Source organism: Carlito syrichta, unplaced genomic scaffold (assembly GCF_000164805.1).
Source record: "Carlito syrichta isolate Samal-C Ts95f unplaced genomic scaffold, Tarsius_syrichta-2.0.1 Scaffold304018, whole genome shotgun sequence".
Taxonomy (NCBI): Eukaryota; Metazoa; Chordata; class Mammalia; order Primates; family Tarsiidae; genus Carlito; species Carlito syrichta.
This window is the reverse complement of record NW_007248114.1, coordinates 76,944-96,805: the sequence shown is the minus strand read 5'-3', so window position 1 is coordinate 96,805 and position 19,862 is coordinate 76,944. Positions and strand designations below refer to the sequence as shown.

The 19,862-nt window shown below is 36.4% G+C and overlaps 2 protein-coding genes across 5 annotated transcripts in view; one reads left to right on the top strand and one right to left on the bottom strand.

Annotated features, from left to right (window-relative positions):
• Positions 1–8,789, top strand: part of CUNH6orf62 (chromosome unknown C6orf62 homolog) — a 13,685-nt gene extending 4,896 nt beyond the window's left edge. For 2 of the 4 annotated variants that reach the window (XM_008059387.2, XM_021713066.1), the window contains 3 exons: positions 1,893–2,015; positions 6,147–6,281; positions 7,408–8,741. In XM_008059387.2, coding sequence (XP_008057578.1) covers positions 1,893–2,015; positions 6,147–6,281; positions 7,408–7,533 — 384 coding nt within the window. In that variant the 3' untranslated portion in view covers positions 7,534–8,741. Of the gene's footprint in view, positions 1–1,892; positions 2,016–6,146; positions 6,282–7,407 lie in introns of all 4 variants that reach the window. The other 2 variants (XM_021713068.1, XM_021713067.1) reach the window with 2 other exon arrangements.
• Positions 8,790–10,944: 2,155 nt separating this feature from the next.
• The window catches only part of ACOT13 (acyl-CoA thioesterase 13), a 21,839-nt gene continuing 12,921 nt past the window's right edge, over positions 10,945–19,862 (bottom strand). The window contains exons 2-3 of the mRNA XM_008059388.2: positions 14,840–15,024; positions 10,945–11,889 (exon numbers count right to left, since the gene is read on the bottom strand). Of these exons, the coding sequence (XP_008057579.1) occupies positions 11,733–11,889; positions 14,840–15,024 (342 nt within the window). The 3' untranslated portion in view covers positions 10,945–11,732. The remainder of the gene's footprint in view (positions 11,890–14,839; positions 15,025–19,862) is intronic.

Sequence of the window (19,862 nt, the reverse complement as noted above, 5' to 3'; positions counted from 1 at the left end):
CAGATTTTTTGTAGAGATGAGGTCTCGCCAAGTTGCCCAGGCGGGTCTCGAACCCGCGGGCTCAGGCAGTCCTCTCACCTCAGCCTCCCAAAGTGCTGGGATTACAGGCTGAGCCGCTGAGCCCGGCTGGTGCATAAAATTTTTAAGCTCATAAAGTAGATTTGTTTTTAAAAATCTGACCTCAAATAAATCATGGATAACTTTGCTTATGTGGTATTGTGCTGGTAATGGTGTATGCTATTGTGAATAATGTTTTGTTATTGTTCATTGCATTTCCCTTTTTGGGGGAGACTAACATCTTGCCCCTTTATAAATAAGAAACTTAAAGAAGAAGATATTGTTGCCAGCCTTCGAAGCTTTTATTGTAACACATTGAAAATTAATCTGGACATACTTGAACAAGAGATCCCCACAATTATTTGGTGGGGAAAAAGGCTGGAGATAACCATGTACTGGTCTGAAAGCATATTGGCCTTTGAAAATTAAACATTTGCAGTTGGAGGGGACATCATAAATCTAGCAGTCCACTCTGATGTTCCCTCTCAGGGGACGTAAAGACATTGCTGGTGATTATACAGGACAACCTTATGCAAGTGCAAATTTTTCAAAAATGTATGTGTTCTTGGAATTTTTCATTCAAATTGCATGAAAAAACAAATAAAGAGATGAACTATATACTAAGATATGATAGATCAGTTGATAAGTGGTTTTCAGAAATCATGAGTGCATCCTTCCACATCTTCAAACAACAGATTGGACAATAAACTACATATTATTAATGTGGGAGGAAGAAAACGAAACTGCATTGTCTGAACAGAAAAACACCAGGTAGAAAGATGTCAAACAAACTACTGTTGCACAACAGGTGTCAATGAACCTTCAGTGCATGTCGTTAACTGTTTCACATGTTACCACACGTTAGAAAAATGTAAGATATAAAATTGTGACTTTTGTCATAAATAATTTCTTCAATGTCCAGTATTTTATTATAAGCCAAATACCATTCGAATAAAATAATTGGTTCTGCCTGATGTGGTGGCTCATGCCTGTAATCCCAGCACTTTGGGAGGTGGAGGTGAGAGGATTGCCTGAGCCCATGGTTTCGAGACCAGTCTGGGCAACATGGTGAGACCTCGTCTGTATAATAAATCAAAAAACTAGTTGGGCATGTTAGTGCACCTGTAGTTCCAGCTACTTGGAAGACTGAGGCAGAAGGATCACCTGAGCCCAGCAGGTCGAGGCTGAGGTGGCCGTGAGCATGCTACTGCACTCCAGCCTGGCTGCTGAAGTGAGACTTCAACTCAAAAAAAAAAAAAGTGCTTCAATCAAATAATTGGTTCTCACACTATACTATTAATATGAAGTGATTCATTTTTCACCATTTCCTTAAAAAATGCAGTTGAGTTGCTGGTAGATGATGTGCTAGATGTGTCCAAGTGCAAAGGGTTAGTATGCTGGCTGTGATAATGAAGAGGATGTCAACAGTAAAGAAAAGTAGTTTTCTATCAACACATAAAAACAGCATTTCAACTATTATAAGATAGTGACTCATATTAGAAGTTTCAAGGCACTTTTGTCAAATTGGTTCTGATTTTCAATGGTAGGAATAAAGATGGGGGTTCTAACTAAAAAAAAAATCAGGTTTAATTGGAGTCACCAACTGATAAATCTAGATATTGGTGTTAGGAACACTGGATTGAGTGACTATATGTGGTAAAAATTATACAGGGTAAAAATTAAAAATAGGTCATGAGCTATTGAGATTATATACAATCCTATTGCTGTTACTTAAGATATGAGGTGCTATATGGTAGCTTTTTTGCACTTGTAAAATATATCAAACCATTTAATCTGTGACATTGCTTATTTTTGTTTTTTTGGTCATTTTATAGGATGTAATTGGCTGTACTCAGGAGATGGATTTCATTCTTTGGCCTCGGAATGATATTGAGAAAATTGTCTGTCTCCTGTTTTCTAGGTGGAAGGAATCTGATGAGCCTTTTAGGCCTATTCAGGTATTTTATTCCAAAATTAATGTGATGTGCACTTCAGTAAGTGAAAAGTCCTTGAATAAGGTCTAACCTGATAAATTGTTTGGGAATATGCTTTCATGAATCCTTACTGCTCTGTTTAATGTTGTGTTGCAAGAGAAGAAAGTATTTTAAATAATGCTCTTGACATTGAAGTGATTCTAACTGTCTAGTGTGGCTTTAAAGTTAGGGCTGGAGAAAATCTTTAAGGTGAACATTTGTTAATTTATAGAGGAACTTAATGAATGAACTTCAGAAGATATCTGTGACCCTCATTTTCCTTACCACGTGTACTCCTAAAATAGTATATGTAACTATCCTGGTTCTCAAAGGAATCTGTTCTAAAATGGGTTAAGAAACTATTTTCTAGAAGTTGTTGGTATATACAGAAAAGAAGTAAATTTTAGTAGTGGTTTTGAATTAACCTTTCTTAAACTCTTGCTAACTTTTGATTACTTGTCATTTGATGTACCGGACAATTTCTAGTGTTAATTGAAGGACATTTAGCCATGTGTTGATTCTAATTTTATTTATAATAATTTTTATATGTGGAGGAGGAAAGCCATCAGCATGTTAATTATGCTTAGTGGTAAGTCAGGTATAGCTAACTTTCCTTTTTAATTTATTATCTATATATATATATTTTTTTTTCATTGTATATATCGCTCCATAGTTTTCTTAAAATGAGTATACTTTTATAGTAAAAAATGGTAATATTAAGGACTTGTTTTAAGTATACTAAACCAAATATTAGAAGGATTATTTATTTTAAGCTAATTGTTTAGGAATATGAAAATTATCTGTCATTTAAAAATTTTGCATCTACTTATTACTCTGAAGTGTCTTTATGGTGCCTTTGTTTGTGATAGACTGTGTAAGTTGGTATACTCCCCCTCTATTGTAATGTTGCTCCACCCCAGCTCAAAGTATCATTTTTCTAAGATTTATTTGGCAGTAATAAGGTCTAAAGATAATTCATAAGCTAAATACAGGTGAAAGTATCATATGTAGGTGTCCCTGACTTACCAGTGATTTGACTTAAGATTTTTATACTTTACCATGATGTGAAAGTGATACAAATTCATTATGCTCCTTAATTTACAATGGGATTGAGTTCAGATAAATGCATCATAAATTAGAAATATCAGAAGTCAAAAGTGTCTTTTCAGTTCATGATAAATTCAATTTACAATGGATTTATCGGGATGTAACGTAAGTCATGTAGTATCTATTTGTTTCTTGGATGAAATCTGTCTGATAAGAATGTGCTAGAAAAAATTAATTGAATATAAAAGGAAAGAAAATAGCAGTATAAAAGATTTGTTTGAAGTTTTCAGACCAGGACCTGTTCCTAACTTTTAACTGCTCTCTGGAGGTATTGTTAAGATTTTCTTTGTTTTTTGGTTCAGGATTTCACATTGGAAAAATGTAGGTCTACTTAATCACAGTACAGTATGCTTTCAGTGCAGAAAAGAAAACTGAGGCATTTAGAAATTAGGTAAATAATAGGCCCAACACTTTGCACTTAGGTAATACAGTTAAGTAGTAGTCAGGGTAAAAGCCTGGACTGACTGTAAAGTTTGTGCTCTTAACTACCTTGTACTGTGAAAAATTCCCTGTATTAATTATAGAACCTTACATTCTGGACTGAATATAAGCAGTAGGATATAGGTAATAACTTCTGTAATTGTAACATTCAGTCACAGTAAATGTAAAAACTAACTTCTCTGAAAATTTAAAAATACTATATGAATATCCTGAGTGAGAGGCCTTAAATATAAATGACTTAGGTTTCTCAAGGTAAAATGAGAAAAGGAATAGTAAATTTTAACTTGCAGATTTTTAAAAAATACTCTTGAAGCGCTTTGAAATCTGTATACTTCCTTTGTGAGCTTTAATAAGAACCAGAGTAAGGATATTATTTTTGGGGAGTGGTGGCAGAGTCTTAATTTGTTGCCTAGGCTGTAGTGCAGTGGCATGATCATGGCTAACTGCAACCTCATACTTCTGGCTTCAAGTGATTCTCCTGCCTCAGCCTCCAAGGTGGCTAGGATGACAGGTACACACTACCATGCCTGGCTAATTTTTTACAAAATTTTTTGTTGAGATGGGGTCTCACTCTAAACCAGGCTGGTTTAGAACTCCTGGCCTCAAGCAGTCCTTCCACCTTGGTCTCCCAAAGTGTTGGAAGTACAAGTATGTAATTAAAATGTCATAAAATTTTATGGAAGACCTTTTCAGTCTCCCTCAAACCTCTTTTCAGTGTTACTACTGGCACTTTCATCCACCCTGGTATTCGCCAACTTGCAGCCTTGCTACTTGAAGCATATTTCAACTTTTAATACATTTATGTTTGTGTTGAGTCTGTTTCCTAGAAAGACATTTTCCAAGTTACTTACCATCACTACTTTTCCTTGGGAAAGTAATCTTAGTCTTTCAAGGTACAATCCAAAAATCATGTAATTCTCCTATATTGCTTACTCTGTTATTTCTTCTTTTCTACCATTTTGATGATAACCCAATTTGGGGTTTTACGAATAACCACATTTTATTCTAGGAAAGGATTTGGGTTTTGTAATTTATTTGTGTGTCCTCTTCAGTGGTGTAATAAATAAGCCCCTTATTTTTAGTAGCCAATAGCTTGCTTTTCATATAGTTATGAACATACTATGAGTTCGGTAAGTATTTACATACAGTAGTTGTGTAGGGATACCATATCATATGTTATGGTTTATAAAAAAAGCTACTTGGTATTAAAACCCTAGATAGCTATATCTGATAGTTTTTCCATTTGAATGTTTCCTACTGTTTTTGACATAATACGGGAATAAAAATTGCTTGAGCCACATGAACTGGCAACTACTTTTATAACTTAGTATCATCTAATTATCAGGTTTTTAAATCTAGGTTTCTTGAATTCTCCATTAAGCCTGGTCTTGTCACCTAGCATATATAGCCTCTCCCAATGACCATGGACATCTTATGGGAGGATGGAGTTGATCTTCCTCATGTTAAAAGATTGAGGGAATATTCTGACTTATTGATAACAGTTTTCCATAACTTTAGGATTTTTTAAAAAACAACCTAAGGCTAGTTGTAGAAAAAATGCACACAAAAATTTACAAATTTCAAGAGGTTCATATATCTTCAGAAACCCATCTGTATGAAGAGTGGAACTGTATTTCAGGTGTGGGCTTTACTTTTGTTTTATTTACCTTTTAACTGCCCTGTAAAATGGGTTAGAGCCTTATTTTATTTATTTATTTTTTGAGTCAGAGTCTTACTCTGTTGCCCAGGCTGGGGTACAGTGGCACGATCACTGTTTGCTGAAGCCTCAACCTCCTGGGCTCAGGTGATCCTTCTGCCTCAGTCTCTCTGGTAGCTGGGACTATAGGCGTACGCCACCATACCTGGCTAATATTTTTGATTTTTTGATTTATTTATTTATTTTTGTAGCGGTCTTACTGTGTTGCCCAGGCTGGTGTTGAATTCCTGGCCTCAAGCGATTCTCCCGCCTTGGCCTCCCAAAGTGCTGGAATTACAGGCATGATTCACTGTGCCTAGCAGAACCTTATTTTATAGGTGAAGATGCTGAAGTTAGAAGGAATTTGTATAAGGTCATATAACTAGTGAGATATAAGAACTATTGCAGTGTGCCTCCTAACTGAAAAAAGGGAGATGTCTTTGGAATTTAAAGTACCAAGATGGGAGGTTTGAAAATATATTATAAAATTTGGTGTATGGTCATTGAGTATTAGATTTAGTCATTTCAATGTAGAACTTGAAGATGAATTTATATAACAGTGTATCTAATGGAGCTTTCTGCAGTGAAGAAAATGATAGTGACCAGTGACTACTGAGTAATTGAAAAGTGACTCATGTTACTGAAGAACTGAATTTTAAATTGCATTTAAATTTTTTTTTTTAACTTGGAGAGCATATTCCCTTTGTCAGGAAGAGGGAAGGCATTTAATTTTAATTAATTTGAATTTAAGTTAGCCACGTGTGGCTATTGACTTCATATTGGATGGCATAGATATGTGCATATGGGTACAGATTTTTCAGTTAGTGTAACATGTTTGTAGTTAAGTATAAATCTTTGTATTTTGTAATTAGGCCAAATTTGAGTTTCATCACGGTGACTATGAAAAACAGTTTCTGCATGTACTGAGCCGCAAGGATAAGACTGGAATTGTTGTCAACAATCCTAACCAGTCAGTGTTTCTCTTCATTGACAGACAGCACTTGCAGGTAAGCATTGAACAATGTTCCCATACTTGGCTTCACATTAGAATTACTTGGGAAGCTTTTAAAAGCCATGGTCTAGGGAACAGTAGTAAGAACTATTGCCCTAGAGCTTTTTTGTCTGATATGTGGGCAACAGATTAATATCACCTGAAACTTCCTAAAACTGTAGAGACTCAGGTCCTACTAATCACAATATGCATTTTTAACAAAATCCTCAGGTGATTACATAATATTTTGAGGAGCACTGGCCTAAACCTTTTAAATCAAAATCTGAAGGGATGAGGCACATCTATTTTTAACAGATCCACATGTCCTTCAAGTAAGCACTTCTCCTTAAGCAGCAATTTAGGTATTCCAGTTTAGCTCTTAGATGCAGCCACTTGCTGGTTATGTGATCTTGAACAAAATGTGACTTCTGTGAGCATGGTCCTGCTAAATTGAGCAGTGATATTTGTAAGGTTGTTGTGACATTTTAAATGAATCAATATATGTATATGTGTATAGGTTCGTTTACATTCATAGACTAATTCAGACAACATCAAAGTCAAAGTCTTTTGCCTTTTAGAGGTGCTATAGTAAAGAAGATGAACTTTGCAGTCTGGGTTCAGATTCCATCTCCCATTCACTAGCAGTAGTTATTTGTAAAAGCACCTAGCATATGTTATTCATTAAGTTAGATGTTCACATGGTAACTGCTTTTTAATGGAGTTTGATTTAGCAGTATGGCTTTCTTCTAGTTTCCTATACCAGTATATGCTTAAGTCTTTAACTATTCCTTATCCTCTCCCTTGCTTCTACTCTAACCACACTACTTTGTCTTCCTGTGTATAAACGTGACTTTCATCCTCTACTTAGAACTGACCCCATGAAATGCCTTTCACTGTAATTTATTTTAGCAAGTAATCTCTGGTTGGCTTCTCTGTTTATCTTTTAGTACTGCATAAATTCTCTTTCTGTTTTTCCTATATCCTGTGTGGCAAGATTCTGACTATGAGTGAGAACTGTAATTTATCTTTTATTCTGTATGTTTGTTATTGTGCCCATAGATGTTTAATAAATTGTGGGAGATTGAGTTCATGTGACCAGATTAGTCATATTTATTAAAAATATTAAACATTTTCCCTTCCAGACTCCAAAAAACAAAGCTACAATCTTCAAGTTATGCAGCATCTGCCTCTACCTGCCACAGGAACAGCTCACCCACTGGGCAGTTGGCACCATAGAGGATCACCTCCGTCCTTATATGCCAGAATAAGAGTACTGACCAGCAAAATGGAGAAGATCAGAGAATGCAGCAGCAATTTTTTTCTTGTTTTCTTACCACTTTATTCTTTCAGAGTTTAAAGAAAATGGACTCATGCACAGAACACTATGCATTTTGAAACTTGTTCATCCTGGATTTTTTTAAATCATTTGTATCTCAGAACTTAAAAAAAATTAGATGTCTTCTACACGGACTGTGTGAAAGAAGATGCTTTGCATATCTGCTGCACTGCATCAGCATCTTACTAAAAATGTGAAATGAAAGGACTATTGTACACTGAAATGCTTAAATGTATCTGAAAGCACAAGGTGATACTCATTTTGATGGCCTTCCCATTTGTGCTGGTTTTTGCCTCTTTGACATCTGTCATCAGTATTTAGAGGGTGAGAAGTGAATGTAACAGGTATAAATAGCATTTTTAAAAAACATTATAGCTTTGGTATAATCACCGTTGTTCCAGAGCACTGTCAGATTCATTCTAATGACCAGAAGTGGTTGTTTTAAAAAGAAAATACAACCATGGGAAAGAAATCTTAAATGAAAAAAAGCATCTCATTGTAGGCGTTCTTGCCTCAATTTACTGGGCTATGTTTGTTTCCTGGTACTCATAAAGTATGTTTTGTTTTTTTTCCCCAGATCTCTTTCCCCAAGTTGTTAACTGTAAAAGAGTATTCTGCTTAGTGTGGATGCAGTTACACACATTAAAGCAGATCTGGAGTCTGAAGTAACTAAAGCAGCTATAAAACTGAGAATATTCATAGCTGCAGAAACCATGATAAGGAAAGGACTTTCCCTTTATTTGGGACTTTTTTTTTTTTTTTGTCTTTTTACAGAGAAGAGATTTTTATTACAAAGAAAACAATTCCAGTGAATTGTGCAGAAATACTGGTTTCTACACCATCCTAAAGAAAAACTTAAAATTGAGGGGTTTTTGGAGTAAAGTTATAAAAGTTGGAAACTTAATTTGTAAGAACATTGAGTGTCAAAGTTCTAGAAGCGGAACTCACTTTGTGCAATGAACATAAGGAAAGACTACTGTATAGTTTTTGTTTTCTTTTTTTTCTTTTAAATGAAGAAAAGCTTTGCTTAAGGGTTGCATACTTTTATTGGAGTAATCTGAATGATCCTACTCCTTTGGAGTAAAACTAGTGCTTACCAGTTTCCAATTGTATTTAGCTTCTGGTTGGAATTTGAAAAAATGAAAACCTAAATAAAATAGGTGAAAGTTCCCTGACTATTCAGGTGAATACACAAAGCTTGAAGTGGTAACTTTTTTCCCCCCCCAAATCGTTGATGTTACTGGTCACCTTAGGGGATTATTTCATAGTCAATGGCTAAACAGTAAATTCAGAAGAAAACACCTGGCAACTGGGTTTGTACTAACTTGCTTCATGGGAAATAATGCCATTTTTAATTTCAGAATGCTTTCATACATTCTCTCATCAGTTAAAGTTAGAATCTACTCAAAATAACACTTTGAATGTTTATTACAGCCAGGTAGTATTCTAAACAATCTAACAGCCCTGAGTGGGAATAAATGCAAAGGTTAAGGAACTTGCCCAAGCTCACATCATAAATAGTGGAGGATTTAAAACAGGCAGTCTAGCTCTAGGACTCAAGCTCTTCACTGTTTTACCATATTGAATTACACTTGTTCTGGCATTTAAGCAGCCATTTGTTTTATTTTTAAGTTTTTATTTTGGAATAATTTAGAAAAGTTGCCAGAGTAATACGTAAAGCTCCTGTATAACCTTTACCCATATTTTTATCATTTTGCCAAATTTATTTTCTCTTTGTACATATATTTATATGTATTTCCTGAACCATTTGAGAGTTTGTTGCATACTTTGTGATTAGAACTTTGGCATATGTTCCAAGTATAAAGAATATTTCATATAATTACAGTAAATTTATAAAACTCAGGGATGTAATACTGATACTTTATCATCCATAGTCCAGTTTTGTTAATTACCCAATGTTTGATAGTGCATGTATTTTTTTAATCCCCCTATAGTACAAGATCATTGCATTTAGTTGTCTTGTCCCTAGTTGTCTTTAATCTGTATCAGGCCCTTAGCCTTTCTGTGTTTCATGACCTACGTTTTTGGAGTAGAGGGCAATTTTTCATGTAAACTTAGTCGTCTTACATTTGAATTGTTCATAGATTGACCTCGTGGCCTCCTCAAGTTAATATCCAGAAGTGTACTCTCCATCTGCCCCTTACTGATGTTAATTTTGGTCAGTGTGTTCTGTTTCTGCACTATATACAGTACTTATTACTGGCAATCACTGGTAAGCTATATGCAAATATCCTCCTTTCCATTGATGACTCTTCCCTGACCAAACCAATATTTATGATGGTTGCAAAATAGTGATTTTTCCAAATCTATCCCTCCCACATTTTTCAGCATTCATTGTGAAGAAGAGACCTTCTCTGCCATTTACCTAAATGCTGTGAACTCAAGGATCTCCCTCCCCACCCACGGGTTACAATATATGTGTGCCTTTATGATTTTCATGAGCACCTCCTTACCTTAAGGCATAAGATATCTTGTAACCTTTCTATGCTAGCCTCCAGCCCTGGAATCAGCAATTTCTCCAAGGAACCCAGGTTTCTTTTAGTGGGAAATAATAGAAATCAAGATCTGGGGCTCCTCTGTGCTTACTGCTATTAGAAAGTCTTTCTGCCCTGTCAGTAGATCAGCATGTGTTCTTTTATGGAAAGGATAATTTTTAACTTTGTTTCCCAATTAAAGCTGCTGCTTTTCAATCTTTAGATCATGAAATGTGCATTAACACATTCACGATCAGCAAATTTTTCACTATCCTAATACTGAGAGTAGGTTAAACCTGAAGCTGGTTGCCATGAACTTCTGTCATTAAAGTACAAGTGCAATGGTGTTTTCTAAATGTTCCTTTTTTCAGAATACAGCTGAAAGTTGCAGAAACATCCAGTATTTGCCCCAGGCACCACTCTGACTAGCATCTCATACTTTGTATTTTTATTTAGATTATAAACCCGAAAAGATAGTCTTCCACGATGAGGTAAATTCATGTCCTCAGCAACCAGGAAGATAATTTGGAATGACATAAATTCATTGTCAGTGGAAACCAGGAACAGAATTTGGAATGACATAAATTTACGCCAGCGGTCATGAATGAGCTAAGACTCATTGATATAAAAATCAGAGTGCCATAGTCAACTGAACTTTTAAACCTTTGAGAAATGGATTAAATAATTTATGGATTTGGTATTTTCAGTCGTGTAGACTGGGCATTTCAAGATGTGCATGACTTTATTCTAGGTACAAGAGGGCTTAATAGCATGCTTTTATTCCCCTTTATTGAACTGTTTCCTGTATCACTAATGTGCTTTGTACAAAACAAGTCTGTTTTAGGCCATATGGCTCAATCTTTTATTTCCCAATATGGGGTATGGTACATCTGTTTTGAAGTTACATCATTTTAAGAAAGGAAAGCAAATGGCATGGCATTGTAGGGCTTGAAAGGACCTACAATTCATGATTGACCATTGCTATGGTCTGAATTTGTCCCACCAAAATTTCTATGTTGAAATCCTAACCCCTAAAGTGATGGTATTAGATGGGGTTTGGGGATAGCAAATTGAGGACTTTGCCCTCGTGACTGGGATTAGTGCCCTTACAAAAGAGAACCCAGAGAGCTCCTTTGCCCCTTCCATCATAAACGGACACACAAAGCATCATCTGTGAACTAGGAAGCAGGCCTCACCTGACACAGGATCTGCTGGAGCCTTGACCCAGGACTTCGCAATCTCCAGAACTGTGAGAAATTTCTATTGTTTATAAGCTAGCCAGTCTAGGGTATTTTACAGCAGCCCAAACAGATTAAGAACCATTAATTTGTATTTCTCTTTTAGCTTAATATTGATCTTTAGTTTTAAAGAATGACCCTGCTAGCGTCTTTGGTTTGCGTAAGTTTTCAAAACACTTTGAACTAAGAATTTTTCACCCAGTTATCATACATATGATTTAAAAAAAATAAAACGATGTTTAAAATGAAAAAACAGACACTTTCCACCCTACTTGATCTCTAGGTCTGTTTACCCAAAGAAAATATGACTTGGCTAATTTATCTCAAAATTACATTTTTTCAAGTCAAATTTATACTTAATATTCATTGTTGGGGTTCTTTAGGTCATTCTGCTGTTCTCAGTTTCCCAGGTGTTTTGTGTGTCTGCCTTGTGCTATTAATTTTCCTGTGGCCTTGTTGGTGAGATCCACAGAGGCAAATGCCAGTGTTTTTCCTTGCTTCAGAATATGTGCTGTAATCACTACATCTTCTCCTAGTTTTGCAGGTGACATGTACCTTGAAAAGAAACAAATTTAAATAGAATTATAGCAAATGCTCTTTAAAAGGGAAAGGTATACATCTTACAACAGCCTTCCTATGTAATTTATTTTACTCCTAAAAATAGATTAAGAATAATATGTATCATAAGCTTCCTGTTATCAAATGTGAATGACTGATTCTGACCAGGTTCTATCTTACCCATTCCTTCTCCATGCAAGTTTCTTTTCCCATAAACATGAGAAGGGATTTTCTTGCTTCCTTTTTTTTTTTCCCTTTGTAAGTTTCCCACTTCATATTTATGTAGGGCTGTTGAAAGATTTCCTCTACCTTTCATTTAATCTACTTAGTTTCCTAGGTGAACTATCACTTGGTGTCGATATCATGTTATATCAATATTTATAATTGATTCAACTCTAAAATGACAATATAAGAACTATGAGGAATTAATATGAGGTCCTTACAATCCTGGTGATGAATTGTATATACATATTTTTAAAGAGATATACTTCCTACCCACTTGTAATCATAATTGTTTTTAATTCAGCTGACTCCAGCTAATTTAAAAATAAAACTTTGGGGGATGAGTATTGTTTTAAACATTGTTAAATTTTTAAAAGAGAAATAATTTCCTTACAGTTTTCTTTTATGTTTCTGTTTTTTATAAAGGAAGAGGGATTAAAAAAGAATATATGTTTCTGCCAAAACAAAAATAAGATTTCAGTGTGTATTGTGAGGTATAAAAATGTTGGACTTTATTGCTGGAAAGAATAGAGGCATGTCTATTAAAGAATTTAAAGAAATGAAAATGGCATGCTTAGTCATAATTTGTCCAGTTTTTATTATTTCCCCCAGATTTTGTCCTTATTATAAAGAAAGAATTTGGGCTAGCAGCCATTAACTTAATGAAACCAGGGGAAGATAACCAACTCCTTGTGCTACAAATGAGCAAACATTAAATCCGGGGAATTCTGAAGCTGACATTTTTTTATTTTCTATTTATTATTTTATTTTTATTTTCTGAGTTGGAGTCTCACTCTGTCACCCAGACTGGAGTGCAGTGGCTGCTCCCGGCCACCGCAGCCTCGACCCGCTGGGTTCCGGCGATCATTCCACCTCAGCCTTCCGAGTAGCCGGAATTACAGGCATGTGATACCACGCCCAGCTGATTTTTAAAAAATTTATCGTAGAGATGAGGTCTCGCTGCCCAGGCGGGTCTTAAACCCACGGGCTCAGGCAATCCACTCACCTCAGCCTCCCAAAGGCGCAGAATTATAGGTTGAGCCACCGAGCCCAGCTGACATTTTTTTAAACAGTATTCTTAAAATCTTTTTTGTTGTTGGAATGTAGCTTTTTTTTTTTTTTTTTAACTTAAGTCACAGTCTAACATCCATCTTCAGTCTGTGTAATATAGAACTCGATATGCAGGTGTAGAGTAAATTTGGTACATGTCAAGTGGTAGTACAAGAGTGAATCATGAGATGCTCACTGATTGAAACATTCATTTACTTTTGAAATATCTATAATCTTTGAGACCATGCTTAGTTTCTGCTCAAGTGAATCAATTTTTGAAGTTTGGGTAGCACTTGATGACAGTCAACACTTTCAGCAACACATACTTTGAAAGGTCAAAATATTACAATTTTGACTTATTAAAAATTGACTTAAAAATTCCTTGCTTTGTGAAAGCAGCAGTATCATTCAAGACCACTAAACGCAGTGCTAGGTTGGAAGATCTCTCTCTGCTCTCTAGAGGCTGTTAAGGAAAAGCAGAGTCATCAAGTGATCTTACCTTTTGTCACATGAAATAAGATAAACACTGATGAATATGCTCACCAGTAACAAGCAGAGCCTTTTCTGTACATCTTAATTTCAAGAGAACATTTGTCTGCATCTTGTCCTGTGATTTGCTTATCTTATCCTCAATTTAAGTTATTCCCATAGTAATGAGGGACTGAATGTTTCTAAAGTAAACTTAATAAAATACTTAGATTGCTTAAAAACCCAGTTACCCACATTATTTCAGTTACCCTCATGTCTGGTAACTATGGCTCCTACCCTAATCCTTGCCCGTTCTCTCAACAAATACATTTTTTTGGTTGTTTAGGTGAAAACAATTGTCTTGAGACTAAATCCCTGGGCCCTGATCTTTATTAAATGGGATTGGCAACAGTACTAGTTTATGTTGGAATGGAATTTTTCACATTTGGAAAAGTTTGACCCCTGCGGGCATTTTTACAGCAGTAACACCTTGTGCTCACCTTGTTAGAACAAGATTACAGTGCGTATATGAACACCAACTTTGCTTTGCATTTTATTCAGACTTTTCTTTGCATGTACTCAGTACAACCCTCATATGAAACAATTACAGGACTGGGCATGGTGGCTTACACCTGTAATTCCAGCACTTTGGGAGGCTAAGGCGAAAGGATTGCTTGAGCCCAAGAGTTCGAGACAGCCTGGGCACATAGCTAGACCTTGTTTCTAAAAATAGCAACAACAACAACAAAAATAGCTGGGTATGGTAGTGTGTGCCTGTAGTACCAGCTACTCAGGAGGCTGTGAGATAGATGAATATCCTAAGCCCAGGAGTCTTAGGCTGCGATGAGCCATGATCATACTACCGCACTCCAACCTGGGTGACAGTGAGACCCAAATTAAAAAAAATAAAACAGGAGCCATCAGTTTGTAACTTTTCCTCCCTCACCAGTATACACATTAGAAGCTGAATGTCTGCTTTTTTGAATGTTTGAGATCAGTCCTTCTTTACTATTGATACATGCTGTACTTGGAAATTAACTGCTTTAGTTCTAGATTTTAAGGCTATGGACTATTTTAGGACAAATGAACTCTACTTAAAGAGATAAGGAGCTAATCAAATATCATGCTTTAGTAATATTATAAGTGTGTTTAGTTGTTTGATCAGTTATCACATAAAAGTCATTAGGGGAATAGTTTGGATACATACGTTATGTTCATATCGACACTGACTCCAGGTGCTCCCCTTTCTGTGCATAGCAGAGCCATTGTTGATATGGTATCTATTAAGGTGGCTGTCAAACCACCATGGAGAGTGCCCATTTTATTGGTATGCTGTTGTTCTACTTTCATTTCACAAATCACTTTCCCAGGAGCAGCAGAAACAAGAGTCACCTAAATGTAAAAAGAAAAAAAGAATTCTGAACATTCATTCTGTGGTATTAGAAAAGCCTACCAGCCCATGAAGAACAATCATTGGATTAAACTGAATCTTCCCTAAAGAGTGGATTCAGAAATTTAAGTTGCTAATCTCTCTATAATAGAAATTAACCCTCATGCAAATTATTTTTAAGGAGCAAGGAATATTTAGAGAAAAACAGTGATAGTTTTTGTTGATCTCTACTCCTCTGCAGAAATCATTCTGAACTTTCCAGTGTGTACAACATCTGGTCTCTTAATATCTCCTTGGACATGTGTACCAGTGCTACCTCGTCCCTGTGATTGTTAACTTGTTATAGGTTTAATTTGGTGTTTCCTAGTTTTTGCATGAGCAGAATAATTTTTCAAATGACTTAGTAATAAACAGTTCAAAACAACTTAAGAAACAAATTTGTAATTGCATGAGTTACTAGAATTTTTAAAACATACATCAAACCCATTTAAGTTAACGATACAATCCAGCAAAGTTAAGTTGCTTCGTTTAAGGTCCTACCCCATTTATAGTAAGCATCATAATAAAAGAGTATCACATGCGGGGGGGCAGGATTGGCAGTAGTGGGAAACTACTAGGGGAGGGGGGCACACCTCATCAACAAGGGTACCTACGTAATGAACATCTGTATACCTAACCCTGAATTGTACCCCGCATCTTTAAAATAAAAAAATCCCAAAAAAATTTTTTTAAGTATCACATAAAAGGTAAACATGTAGGACAACGAACCTGAAATTGTATGATTTTTATATCAAATATCTTCAAAAAGGAAACATGGAAAAATAATAGCAATATTAGCTTCTCATACATTTATCTTATATTACTAGGAAAAATCATAGCATAATATTGGAAGCTAGAGCTAGTTGTGAATGGAATATGCTGCATGCAGCAATAGTGATTTTCACCTTCACTACAGATATTCAGGCAGAACATGGGTGAATATTTGATGTGTCGTGTTTGGGGGTGGGGATGTCTCAAGTGTGGTTAGATTCTAGATTAACTACCATTTACCGAACACTTTCACATTCTAGGCACTATGCCAAGCACTTTATGTAATACTAAATAATAAGAAAGGAACAACTTACATTTTGCAGAGAACTTAAAATCAGAGTGGTTTATTTTCAAGGTCACCTAAGATGTGATAGAACTGAGATTTACATCTAGGTCTGCCTACCTTCACATCTCCCTTATCACTAACTACAAAATCGCCATATATATAGTGGCCTTTATGACTCGTACCAGAAAGACATTTGAGTTTCACAAACAGCCACTTTAGTGGTTTTGTTGTTGTATATCCCATAAAAGGTCCTGAAGGAAAACAGTAACACAATATAATCTCAAACAATATTATGTCATATTTTGGACAACGGGCAAATCAACATTAAAAATAAATGTTAGAGCCAGGTGCAATGGCTCATGCCTGTAACCCCAACACTTTGGGAGGCCGAGGCAAGAGGACTGCCTGAGCCCAGGGCAAGACCCACTTGAGCAACTTGGCGAGACCTCATCTCTACAATAAATTAAAAAAGTAGCCGAGAATGGTGGTGCTTGCCTATGGCTCCAGCTACTTGGAGGGCTGAGGTGAAGGACTGCCTGAACCTATTAGGTTGAGGCTGTGGTGGCTGTGAGCGTCCCACTGCACCCCAGCCTGGGCGACGGAGTGAGACTCCAAGTCAAATAAACACACGTTAGAATAGGATAGTCTATTTATAGCAATAAATGATCTAGCCACAAGATGGCATCGTAGACTAATATTACACACCAAACAGGACCAAGGTGTAAACTCACTTTATTCAGGAATTTATGTAAGTATACCAGGCACTGGCAATTTAAAAAATGAAATGACATTTAATTCTTACTCTTAGAGGGTTCAGTCTAGAGGAAGAGGCAAGTATATAAATTACTGCACTGGAAGAAATTATTTCAGATAGGATACATACAAGTTTCTTGATGTAAAGATATCTAACTTTTGAAAGTATGTGTTTTGGGGGAATAGGCATTAGGAAAGGCTTTCTGAGAATGACATCTGAGTTTTGAACAGGCAGGAGTTAGCCAGGTGAAGACAAATAAAAAAGGCAGTTCAAGAAATAGAATCAAATATGAGAGTCTTGTAGACACCACCAAAGATAATTTAGCGTATTTTAAAGCAGAGCTTATTTAGTAGACTTAATTCTTTTTTAAAAAAAATTTCTATTTTAAACATGTGGAGTACAATTCAGATTTAGGTATACAAGTTGTCTTCTTACAGGTAAAGTATGGGCCTCCCTTTGGTCTCTACTTCACCTGGTTTGAGATCAGGTAGCCTTACTGATGTTATGTGACCCCTCCCTCCCCTGGCAGTATCTTGCTACTGCTAATCCCTTCCTTACTGTATTGTGGTAAATGTTCAGGATCTGCTTGAGTGAGAACATGTAGTACTCAGTTCTTTGTTTCTGTGATAGATTGATGAGTATAATAGACTTTAAATCCATCCAAGTTGCTGCAAAGCCCATAGTTTTCTTTTTTTATAAAAAATAATATTCCATCATGTATAATATTGTTAATAATATGTAATAATATTCCATCATGTATAATATGTATAATGTTGCATAATATTCCATCATGTATATGTACCACATTTTTAAATCCAGTCCAGTTTCGATGGGCAGCACGGTGGGTTCCATGTTTTTGCTATTGTGAATAGTGCTGCAATAAACATGCATGTGCAGGTATCTTTTTTGTAGAGTGATTTAAATTCCTCTGGATATATTCCCAGAAGGAGGATTGCTGGGTTGTATGGAAGGTCAATTTCTAATTCTTTTAGGAATTGCCACACTGTTTTCCATAGAGGTTGAACTAGTTTGCATTCCCACCAACAGTGCAAAAGCGTTCCCTTTTCTCCATATCATTACCAGCATCTGTTGTTATTAATGATGGCCGTTCTTATTGGAATTAGGTGGTATCTCAATGTGGTTTTGATGTATTTTTCTGATGATTAGTGAGGCTGAGCATTTTTTCATGTGTTGGCTGCTCATATGTCTTCTTTTGGAAAGTGTCTATTCATGAGTAGACTTTAGTTCTTAAAGTTCCATTTGATAACCCAACTGGGACGACAAAAGGTAAGACAAATGTCATTGTTAGATTTTCTAGTGCTAAGTTTTTGTTTTTCTTTTTCTCAACTTGAAAAGCCGAAGGACATACTAATAAAACTGTTTAAATGTACATTGGAATAGAGATTATTTTGTATGGATCAGCCTGATGTGGCCAGAGAAATGCTTTCATGTGTTGCCAATTCTTGTCTCCCTAAGTAAAATACAAGAATCAAGCCAATGGAAGATAATAATGAAGGAATGACCTACCCAGCCTCCCAGATCTAGTAAGTGGTCTTGTGGGGAAATAAGCCAATAAGAACTAACTTCTCTCTGATGAAGAATGGAGGCAGGGAGAGAACCTTGCAAAGAAAAGATCCCAGCCTAAGTTGAGATATAAGCTATGGGGCACCTGCTTATATGCTTTATTCAGTGATTAATAATAGCTAACTCTGTGTTAGAGGCCATGTTGAACAATTTGACATGTGTTGTCTCAATGCTGCAAATCTTTGAAATGAATACTATTATCACCTCCATTTTACAGATGAGAAGACAGTTAATGTTTGACTAAGAGGTCTCAGGTTTAACTACGCAGAATAGCCTCCCCTCATATATCACCTGGACTACTTCAGATCTTGCAGGAAGATTAGTGTGGAGCCTCTTATGATGTCATGGGGTCTGAAATTTACCTGCCATGGCCCAACAATACAGAGACTTGCCCAGATATGTTCCTGTCCCAGGATTCTGCAGGTTGGATGACTACAGTAAGAACCTTTGTGGCTTAGCACCACTTGACACAATGGGTTCCTCAGTTTACCATAAAAATTGTCTTACGGTGCATACATATATATATACAATCAACTGTCCCTTTTCTATATGGCCTTCAATGTGCAGTCTCTTCCCTGTACCTCATGCATTCACAGGAGTTTACATGACTCAGGCTACCTCACACCCCCCCCAACAAAATCTGGGCTCAAATCTCATCATAAATAGATGAGACAGGTGACACACACAGTCTCCCCTTTCTTCACTTTTTCAGTAAAGTCAGTGAGAAGGGCTGCCTAATAACAGCAATGAAGATGCTGTTATTCTTTGAGATGGTCACTTACATGAAGTTCTCACCAGAACCAAGAATTCTCCTTAGGCTTTGACATTTCAGATCACTGAAGTTTGTAAAAGAGTCACCACCATTACTGTGGCTGCTGCTAATTACTGTGCAGTTTATCACCACTGCCTCTACTCAGCAGATCAGGAAATGTATGTCTCTGGCTCAGTAAGAGTGTCGGTCTGTAATGGCCCAAGCAGCAGTCCCCAACCTTTTTGGCAACAGGGACCGGCTTCATGGAAGACAATTTTTCCACAGGGTTAGGGGAGGAGAATGGTTCTGAGATGATTCAAGTGCATTACATTTACTGTGCCCTTACTTCTATTATTGTAATATATAATGAAATACGTAGCATCACTGTCTCAGCTCCACCTCAGATCATCAGGCATTAGATTCTCATAAGCAGTCCACAACCTAGATCCCTTGCAAGCGCAGTTCACAATTGGGTTTGTGCTCCTAGGAGAACCTAATGCCGCAGAGCAGACAGAACTCAGATGGTAATGGGAGGATGGGGAGTGACTCTAAATACAGATGAAGCTCTGCTTGCTGGCCTGCCACTCAGTTCCTGCTGTGTAGCTTGGTTCCTAACAGACCACGGATCTGTAATGGTCTGTGGCCAGTGAGGGGG